General features: G+C 41.6%; 1 protein-coding gene across 1 annotated transcript in view; it reads left to right on the forward strand.

The window, feature by feature from the left end:
* Positions 1–7,489: 7,489 nt before the first annotated feature.
* LOC102860309 (chromosome unknown open reading frame, human C16orf78) overlaps positions 7,490–10,877 on the forward strand; it is a 24,077-nt gene continuing 20,689 nt past the window's right edge. The window contains exon 1 of the mRNA XM_006882578.1: positions 7,490–7,678. Within this exon, the coding sequence (XP_006882640.1) occupies positions 7,490–7,678 (189 nt within the window). The remainder of the gene's footprint in view (positions 7,679–10,877) is intronic.

A 10,877-nucleotide genomic window follows, 5' to 3' on the forward strand; every position in this document is an offset into this window, starting at 1 on the left:
GATGCCACTGTTGGCTCATTCTCTCACCCACTCCTCCACTCACTGACGTACTATATCAGGATTTACTGTTTCCTGCCCCAATGACAGCGTGAACTGAGGGAGACACTTACCCTGATACCATTCACGCTCACCATTCAAGGGTTCTGTGTTCACCCTCGTGATTTTGATAAGATCAGAGTGACAGCTGCCCTAAGGAAAGCCAGATGTGGCCAAAAATACATCAATCTGACTCCATCAGATTCTTTTTGAGGGGCCGGGGACCTTCAGTCAAGACAGGTGCTGTTAATGGGAGGTGTGAACATTGAAGCGGTGGTGGTGGTGTTGTTGATTGCCGTCATGTCGAGCATGACTCATAGTGACCCTATGAACAAAAGACCTGAAGCCTTTCTATAACTATCATCATTTCTCAAAGTCCATAGAGCTTCCACGAGCATGTTGTTTAGGAAGTGGATGTCACGCATGGGTAAATCTATGTAGAAGAGGACACTGATTGTGTGAGATAGACAGAAAGAAATGCAAAAGTAAAATAGAATCATTGCCATCAGACTGAAACGGAAGATCATAACTGACGCCCCCGTAGGGTTCTTAAACTGGAAATCACACAGGAGACTGGCCACCTTTCTCCCCCGGTGCCACAGGTGGATTTGAACCACAAGAGGGCTGCAGCCTTTAGACTAGCAGCTTGGCACCCTCTGAACCAAGCCACCTGAGCCCCTTCAAAAACAAAAGGGGGATAGAATAAAAAAAGAAAGAAGGGTCAGACAAACAGAAGAACAGAAATAAAGCTACATAGCCTTTGGACGGTGGAGAACACAACTTAGGTTCCCATCGGGTTCCTTTCGAGAAACAAGGTAAATCAACAGAACCTTCCTAGTGGACATTTATTAGTTTGGGCTTCCCCCAAAACTCACATTCTACAATTCCAACTCTTAGTAGCTCGGTTGTTGTTGTGTGCTGTGGAGTCGGAACTGACCCATAGCTGACCCTCGAGGAGTAAATCAGGGGCCGTCAAGAGCTCAGGAGATGATTGCCCATCCTCCCACAGAGCACGGGGAAAATACAAACCCCGTGCTTGGGATTGCAGCACAGCTTCTCACCACCAGGCCACGAGAGTGCTCGTAGTGGCCCTGTGAGACCATTTAAGCCCCTGAAGGTTTCCAAAGCCATAAATAGTTTTCCCCCTTGTTGTATACGGTCAAATTGAATCCACCTGGCACAGGAGGAGATTACCCCTTCTTCAACAGAGCATCTGGTGGATTTGAACCATGCACCTTTGGTATTTGCAGTGCAACTTCCTGCCACTAGGCCACCAGAACTCCCTCCAAAGCCATAAATCTATATGGATCCTCACTGCTACATCGTTCTCTTTGAACCACAGCAGCCTAATACTGCATCGCCAGTGCTCCTCTTTGAACATCCCAGCCTGCTTCATTTATCAACTGTCACCTTACTTTTCCCTTAGGAAATGCCCTTTCTCTCCACACAAACATTCTGTTGTGCAAATGGAAACCCAGCTATTATCAAGCTCTCTCTCATTGTCATTGATCCAGGCCCATCTCACAGCTGACAGCTCCCTCCCTCCCCCAACTGGGTTCCTGACACTGTAAATCAAATAGGAGATCTTTCTCCCAGGGAGCGGTGGTGGATTCGAACTCTGAGAGAAGCTCAGTCTTTGGGTTGGCAGTACAGCTCACTAAGGACTACGCCAGAGCTCCTTAAACATGCTGATGTTGTTGTTGTTGTTACATGCCATCAAACTGACTACAACTCATAGCGACCCTATGCACAATAGCTCTGAATCCTGCCCTATCCTGAGCCAGTCTCACCGTCTCCGACACACTTACCCCCATTACCCCAGGTATTGTCTCAATCCATCTCCTCCAGGGTCTTCCTCTCCTGCCCCGTCCCTCGACCCTTCCAAGTATGATATCCTTCTCCAAAGACTAGTCCCTACTGGCTACATGCCGAAAATATCTGAGACAGAGTCTCAAAATCCTTATCTCCAAGGAGCAACTTGGTTTTACCCTCTCTGGACAGACTTGTTAACATATCATTGTTGTTGTTATGTGCCATTAAGTTGCCTGTGACTCAGCGACACTGTGTATGACAGCTCTGAAACCTGACCTATCTTGAGCTACTCTTCTCCTCTCTGACAGACCTAATCCCATTTCTCCAGTCACTTGAGTCAATGCATTTCATCCTAGGTCTTCCCCTCTTACGCTGTCCCTCCACCTTTCCACACATGATGTCTCTATCTCCAAGGACTGGTGCCCCCTGTCCAGGAGTACGTGAGATGGAGCTTTAAAATCCTAGCATCTAGAAAGCAGCCTGGTTTCACCCTCTCCATGACAGACCTGCTTGTTCTCCTGGCAGTCCATGGTCTGGATTATCTAAATAATTTAGTCAGAAGCAGAAAAGATTGGATAAAACCACAAGCTTCAATGATACGCTGTCTACAAGAACGACTTCTTAGATTCATGTACAAATGGTTGAAGTAAAAAAAAAAAATGGGAAAAGATATACCATGCAAACAGTAGCCCTTAGAAAACTTCCGGGGCTGTGTTAATATCAGCTAAAAGAGATTTAAGAAAAAATATTACTAGAAACAAGGAGAGACATATTATACTAATAATAGGATCAATTCATCCAGGAGAATATAAAAATCATTAATATTTATGTGCCTAATACCAGAGTCTCAGAATATAATAAACAAAACCAGACAGATTTGAGAGGAGAAACAGAAAGCTCAACAATTATAGTCGGATATTTTCAATATCTCATTTTCAACATTGTTTAAAACTACGGGGGTGGGGAGAACCCTAGCAAGGGCATTGGAGACTTGAGCAACATGCAGGCTATGATCTCTTTGGTCACATTTGAGAACTGGACAATGATCAAGGATGACAGACGAAGCCTTTGAACTGTGGTGCCAAAGAACCCAAGAACAAAGATGTATTTTGGAAAAAGTGCAGGCAGAGTGATCCTTGCAAGCAAGAATGGCAAAGTTTTGTCTCACATACTTTGGAAATGTTGTTGGGAGAGGCTGTTCCTTGGGAAGGGACATCACGCTTATAAAGGTAGAGGGTGATCAAAAGGGAGGAAGACCTTCAACAAGGTGGATTGACACAGTGACTACAGCAATGTGTGTCAGTGTGTCAGAGATTGTGAGGATGGCACAAGACAGGACAGGGTTCAGATCTGTCGTTCATAGAGTCACTGTGAGTTGTACTCAACTCAGCAGCACACAACAACAACTGTCTAGCAGACCTAGATAGAACTTTGCACTCACAGACTGCATAATGCTCATTTCACATAGAGAATATTCTCTAAGATAGATCTTAATTGTTGGTCATAAAACAAGTATTTATAAGTATTGCAATAATAGGAAAGAAATTATGTTCTTTAACCCCAATTGTTGTTGTTAGGTGCCATCGAGCTGAGTACGACTCACAGCAACTCTGTGAACAATAGACCTGAACCCCACTCTATCCTGTGCCATCCTTGCCCTTCCTGACACACAAGAGCCCATCGCAGCAGTCACAGTGCAATCCACCTGACTGAGGGTCCTCTTCTCCTTCACTGACCCTCCACCCTTCCCAGAATCATGTTCCTCCCGACGAATAACCCCTCCTAGCAACATGCCCAAAGTATGTGAGGCAAAGCCTCATCATTTTTTTCTCCAAAGTGCATTCAGGCTTCTCTAAGACATATCTGTTCGTTCTTTTGGCCGTCCAGGGGATGTTCAGTGCTCTTCTCCAACACCACAGCTCAAAGATGTCAAGTCTTCTTCTGTCATTCTTATTCATTGTCCAGCTCTCTGAAGCATAACAAGTAATCCAAAAAAGTATGGCCTAAATCAGGCACATCTTAGTCCTCAAACCAACATCATTACTCCTCAATAATTTTGAGAGATTAAAAACTGCAGGTTTTCCTAGTGCAATGTGTCTCCTTATTTAAAGATTGCTGGTACCAAGGGTATTAATTGTGGATCTAAGCAAGATGAAGCTGTTGACAATTTCAGTTTCCTCTGCATCCATCATAACACTGCCTGTTGGTCCAGTGGTAAGAATCTTTGTTTTCTTGCCATTGAGAAGCAATCAAACAGAATTATATTTAAACCAACAAAAACAACAAAAAGAAGTCTTGGAAATATCCATATAATTGAAACTAAGACAATCTACTTCCACATAAAACATGGGACATGGGTCAAAGAGAAATAAAGTACATTGGTAAATGTTTTAAATGAAAATGACAAAATGTGTGGAATGTAGTTAAACTAACATTTAGAGGAAAACCTAAAGCTTTAAAGCCTTAAATCATTAATCTAAGTTTCAACCTTTAGGAACTAGAAAAAAAAATACAAATTAAATCTAAAGCAAGCAAACTAAAACCAAGCAAGTGGAAGAGCAGAAATCAATGAACTAGAAGAGAGAACAGCAGCAGGGAAAAGTCGATGGAGCAAAAAAGGTTTTTAGGGGAAAGAGCAGTAAAATTACCCTTTAGCTACACTGAGAGGAAGAAAGATACAAGATACATGTTATCAAAATCCAGATGGGGTAAAAAACCAGGACTATCATTACAAATCTATGGAAATTAAAAGAACTCTGAGAAGATTGTACAAAAAAATTTATGCACAGATTTAAAACATTAGAGGAAATGGGGACAAGAATGATTAGAGAAACACAACTTCCAAAACCAGGTCAAGAGAAAATAGAGAACCTAAATAATTATCATATTTTTATTTTACTTCCATTCTTTTGATATTTATTCAATACTTCTGCAATGTCCACTCTGTCACTGTCACTTAGTATAATATTTATTTTAGACATTGTTTTTTCCTCTGTAAAAGTTTAATTAAGGGGACCTGAAAAGAAGGGATCATGGTGGATATATTCCAGTGGTGATTCATTTTATAAAACATAACGTATGGGGATAATAGTATGAAATATTTTGTCAATGAAGGAAAATATGATATGTGCAAAAAAAACCCCACAACAAAGTTCGATTTAGGTTGTTTTTATGTATTACATTCCTTCACTTAACCATATTCAATATTTTCTCTAATTTACAAATATAAGAAGTAAAAAGCTATAATAACTAATTTTAATGTCTCTGCTAATTCAAATATTTAATGTTTTATTGCTTTTTCTTGTTACTATAAAATTTTTCTGCTTTGTTTTACTGGATTTTTTTGCTGGTTTTATTTTGTTTTGAGGGTTTTTTTTTATACAAACTTTTTATTTTATACTTATTTACTTATAAATTCCATATACATTGTTTTTCACACCAGATCTTTCTCATTTTCTTAACCCACACTTCTCTCCACCCATCAAATTGTGTGTCCCTATGATTACGCCCCCCACCCAGCCTCACCCCTGTGCTTCCCACTCCCCACCTTAGATCCTCATACTCGTTTTACTAGTTATCTATTTCTAATGGTCTTATGCAGTATTTGTCCTTGGGGAACTGAGTTAGTTCACTTAGCATAGTGCTCTCCAGTCCTCCCAAGTTAGGTAGTGATTTGCTCCTGTGCATTTTTTAATGTTCTGCTTGCATCTTGATATTTTGCTGAGCAAATCATTCAAGAAGTTGGACTTTATGAAGAAGAATATGGTATCCGGATTGCTGCAGTCACTATGTCCATCCATCTGGTTGAGAGCCTTCCTCTCCTTCCTCATCCCTCTACCTTTCTTAGCAGTATGTCCCTCTCCAAGGTATAGTCCCTCTTAGCAACTCTCTCAAAGTATGTGAGGCAAAGCTTTATCATCTTTGCCTCCAAGGAACACCCTGGCTGCGTCTTCTCCAAGACATATCTTTTTGGTTCTTTTGGCAGTCAATGGAATATTCAGTACTCCAACACCACACTTCCAATGTATCAGTGGGTCTTTTGTCATCCTTATTCATTGTCCAGCTTTCAGATGCTGGGCAGACCTGAATCAGATACACTTCAGTGCTCAAACTGTCATCATTGCTCTTTAATAATTTTGAGAGGTTAAGGAACTCTAGTGGCCTAGTGGCAAGAAGCTGCACTGCAATCCCAGAGATACGTGGTTCAAATCCACCAGATGCTCTGCTGGAAAAGGAAGGTCAATCTCCTCCTGTACCAGTCAGATCCGATTTGATGGTACACACACACAAAATAATAAAATAAAATAATTTTTTTAAAAAAATAATAATTTTGAGAGGTCCCTGGCTATAGACTTTCCCAGTGCAGTCTGTCTCCTGATCTCCTAAATACTGGTGCCAAGTGTATTCATCATAAATCCAAGTAAGATGAAGACATTGACAGTTTCAGTTTGTACTCAGTGGTGAGAATTTTTGGTTTTTTGACATTTGAATGCAACCCAAATTGAAAGCTCTGTACTGGACACAATAATTATTAATTTTTCTTTTTTAGTTGTTGCTGTTTTTTTACAGAACAATTTTGCATTCATAAAAATGTTCTGAAGCTTTATTTTGAGAGGCAGTTAAATCATCTGGAAAGAATTTGATCCTTTCACAGATCATTTTTATTAAATGATAGTTTTGTCGGATATAGTTTACACATCAAGTTTTGCTCTTAATATTTATTAGGTACAGTCATAATAGCATTTTATATCTAGATAATTATTCCCCATTACTAATTTAGACTCTGGATCGCTCTACTCAGTGCCTCATGATTTAAGAGATTTGTGGGATATCCTAGTGAGAATACATACTATTTTCATCCAGCTAAGGTTCCCTCTGCCTTTTCAGACACTTCTTTGCTTGGCCTCAGGTACTTTCTTCACACATATGTGGTCAGTTAAATCCTCAAAGGGGTCCCTCCCACTGATAATTAGGGAGTTCCACTCTTTATATGGTTCTTTCATCTCCTCTTTCTTGAGCCACCTTGGTCTTCCAAGACTTTAAGCTCCATCTTTTCAACTTGGGAAGACTCTGGGTTTCCCCAGCGGTACTTATTCTTGTGCACCTGGTAGCTTTAATTACAATAAGTTGAGGTGATCATAGGACTTACATTGTCTTTGTTACCCACTGTTGCTATCATTGTTACGTGCTATCGAGTCACCTGTGACTCAAAGCAATCCTGTGTACAGTGGCTCTGACGCCTGCCCTGTCCTGAGCCAGTCTTAATGACTCTGACACACCAACCCCCATTACCCCAGTTACTATGTCAATACATCTCACCTGAAATCTCCCTCTCCTGTGCTGTCCCTTCACCCCAACTATGATGTTCTTCTTCAAGGAACAGTCCCCCCTGGCCATGTGTCCAAAGTATGTGAGATGAAGCTTCAAAATCCTTGCCTCCAAAAGAGAAACCGGGTTTCATCCTCTCCCAGACCCTGGGCCAGCTACCAAGCCTAACAGTGACCTCACAATCAAGGCCCACCCTGGTCCTCTACTGTCTCTATGATCAAACTCTGCCCTTTATGTCCTTATTGATGGCCAAACCCTACCTTCTGTGTCATCCAAGTCAGCAAGTGGAGACAGAGGGCTCAAGAAAGCGAGAATGTCATCCTCTCAGCCAAAGCCTGGAGAGGACTCCATCATATTTGAGAAAGCAGAAGATATGAAGGACATGTGGCCCACTGAGCACAAGTCCATGTGGAAGACAGCCAATGAAAGGCGCATGTCTGACCTGACACGGGTGATGGAGTGGCTGGAGCGGAGGCAGGGCAAGAAGAAGCAAGAGCTCCAGGTGGGCCTGTGAGAAGGGTCAAGGGGTGGTGACTTGGGGGCTGCTTTCCAGAGCAAGACTCTTTTTTAAAAAAAAATTATTATTTGTGTGTGTGTGTACCGTCAAATCAGATCTGACTGGTACAGGAGGAGATTGGCCTCCTTCTCCAGCAGAGCATCTGGTGGATCAGAGCAAGACTCTTTCTGTACTGCCCCTGGCCATTTCCCTCTCCTTTGATAGCTTCAGGTCAAAAGTCCATTGTGACTCTTCTCTCTGTGACTCCAACCAGCACACCTCTTTCTTTGTACCCTGCATCAGAGAGCTGCCTACCTTTCCCTTTTTCTCCGGGAATGAATGCTATTTATTTGGCCTCTGTTCTTCCCAGAGTTCCCCGTGGGCTCTGAAGAAGGCCCGTCACATACAGCCATGTCCACAGAAAGTGGTGTCCTCTATAGACAAAGGATATACCACTTGACCTGGGATAGTACCACACATGCCCTCAAAGCAAAGAGGGTGAAAAAAGCAACACAGCAATGGCGATACCTATCAAACTGCTGACCTATTAAGCATTTCCTATACGAGCCTCTGGGCTTAGCCTTTTAATGGGTTGTCTCCTTACCCTTCCAAGCCAGACCGCAAAATAGTGTGATTATTACCTCACACTTGAAGGATAAGGAAGTGGAAGGGAAGGCAAGTCATTTGCTTAGGTCAAGTAATTAATGTGAGTAAAGCTCAAACTCAGATTTACTTCATTCTCTTGCTAATGGGTTTTGTTACACCCTATATAGTTAGGTCAAAAGCACGGATTTTCCCATGCATAAAGCTTAGAATTCAGGGGGAAAGGTAAGATAGGAGGATTAATGGATAGGGGAAATACAGGGAAGAAGTGGGAGAAGTGTGATTACATTGTAGATATTAAAGTTAGTGTTATAAAATAAAACTGTCCCACTCCTTAGTATATATTATAGAGAAATGACAGTGACATGAGTAGATATATTTGCTAATAGTTGTTGTTTTTGTTGATTGGAATTGAATCAAGCACGACTCATAGCGACACCATGGACAAAAGGCCTGAAGCTTTTCTATAACTGTCGACATTTATCAAAGTTCATAGTGTTTCCGAAAGCATGTTGTTTAGGAAGTGGATGCCACTCCTGCTTCCAAACTTGTCTTAAACTGGGAGCTCCCCAAACACTGTCCACTATGGGTAACCGTTATGGCATTTGACACCCCAATGGCACAAGACTCAGCATCATAGCAACCCCAGGTTACCTCAGTACAGCATATTGACAGAGAGTGCTGAACCACTTAGAAGAATGTTCCCCCAAAACAAAATAGCAACTGACTTTTAAATACAAAGGCCCTCCTTGAGGTCTTGTTGACTCTAAACATGACGCTAAAATAAAAAAACAGCCATTATAGTATGTTTTTTGTTGTTATGTGCCGTTGCGTCGCCTGTGACATATAGTGACCCTAAGTACAGCAGCTCCGAGCCCTTCCCTGTCCTGAGCCGGTCCCACTAACTCTGACACACCAACCCCTATTGCCCCAGTTACTGTATCAATCCATTTTATCTGGGGTCTTCCTCTCCTGCGCTGTCCTGCCACCATTCCGAGCATGACGTCCTTCTCTAAGAATCCATCTCTCCTGGCCACATGCCCAAAGTATGTGAGATAGAGCTTCAAAATCCTAGCCTCGAAGGAGAGACTTGGTTTCACCATCTCCAAGATAGACTGATTTGTTTCCTTGGCAGTCCATGGTATGAGCAGTGGCATAATAGACATGTGTACACCTATGTTCACTGCAGCAGAATTCACAACAGCAAAAATACAGAAGCAACCTGAATGCTCATCAACAGATGAATGGATAAACAAATTGTTGTCATATATACAATGACATACTATGCAGTGATAAAGTGTAGTGATGAATCGATGAATCTGCAAAACATTGTACCACGTCATTGAACCTGGGAGAACATTGAACTGAGTGAAAGGAGTCAAACACAAAAGGTATCACTCTTATAATTCAAGAATAAGTATATTCACAGAAAGCAGGTGACATCCCAGAAGAGACAGCACTATGTATGGGAAGTAGAGGGGGAACAGGTCCTTGAAGTGGCTCAACTTTTCTCTTCCCAATCTAAAAATTCAGTGTTGGCCAACCTGAAGCTTCCTAGTATCCCTTTCCTCAGAAAGCATTTACAACATGTAGCTCATCTGCCTTTGCTGAGTTTTGGGGGTTTTGTGTTCTTGTATTTTTTTTTGGTTGGCTTCTGTTTTGTTTGGTTTTGTTTTTGTTTTGTACAGCTATAACTGAAATAGCACAAGTGTGTGATTTTAAAGGACAGATATTTATTTTCCTCACATTTTCTCATTGTTACATGTGGTTGATGAGAATGGGGGGAAATCAAAATGGGTGTCAGAAGAGACTGACAATTGCACTAAGGGACGAGATGCTGAACTGAAAGAGCTGAACTGAAGATGTCAAAGGGAAGCTAAAGGAGACAAAGAGAAAGATAACGGAATGTGCACAGCTTCAGAAATGGAGAATAAAAAGGGAAGAACTCGCTCAGAATTTCTCAAACCGACAGAACTGAAAAACAACTTCCAGCCTCAGGTTGCAATACTAAGAAAGATGGGTAAAGTTTTGAATGATGTACGAAGCATCAAAAGATGATGGAGGGAATACATGGGGTCACTGTGGAGGAAAATAGAATTGGCCAACCCTGAAATATTGCGGGAAGTACCAGATGATCAAGAGCCAGTGGTGGTGAAGGAAGAAGTTCAGTCTGCACTGAGGCATCAGCAAAACATAAAACCTCCAGAATGGATGGGATACCAATTGACATGTTTCAACTAACAAATGTAGCCTGGATGTGCTCAACAGTCTATGCTAGGAAATTTGGAGAACAGTTGTCTGGCTAACAACTGAAAGAGTTCTCTATTTGTTCTTATTTGTGGGGTGGGGGAGGAAGTGATAAAACGGGATGTGGAAACTATCAAATAATATTATTAATGTCACAGGCAAGCAATTTTGCTGAAGATTACGGAAAAAAAAATGGCTAGAATAGTACATTGACAGAGAACTGTTAGAAATTCAAGCTGGATTTAGACAAGGCCCTGTCACCAGGGATATCAGATGGATCTTGGCTTAAAGCAAACAAAACCAGAAAGATGTTTACTTGTATGTTATTGACCATGCAAAAACATGTGTATGTTTA

This window comes from Elephantulus edwardii, unplaced genomic scaffold, assembly GCF_000299155.1.
Source record: "Elephantulus edwardii isolate Elephantulus edwardi_28Jun2011 unplaced genomic scaffold, EleEdw1.0 scaffold00021, whole genome shotgun sequence".
NCBI classification, from domain to species: Eukaryota; Metazoa; Chordata; class Mammalia; order Macroscelidea; family Macroscelididae; genus Elephantulus; species Elephantulus edwardii.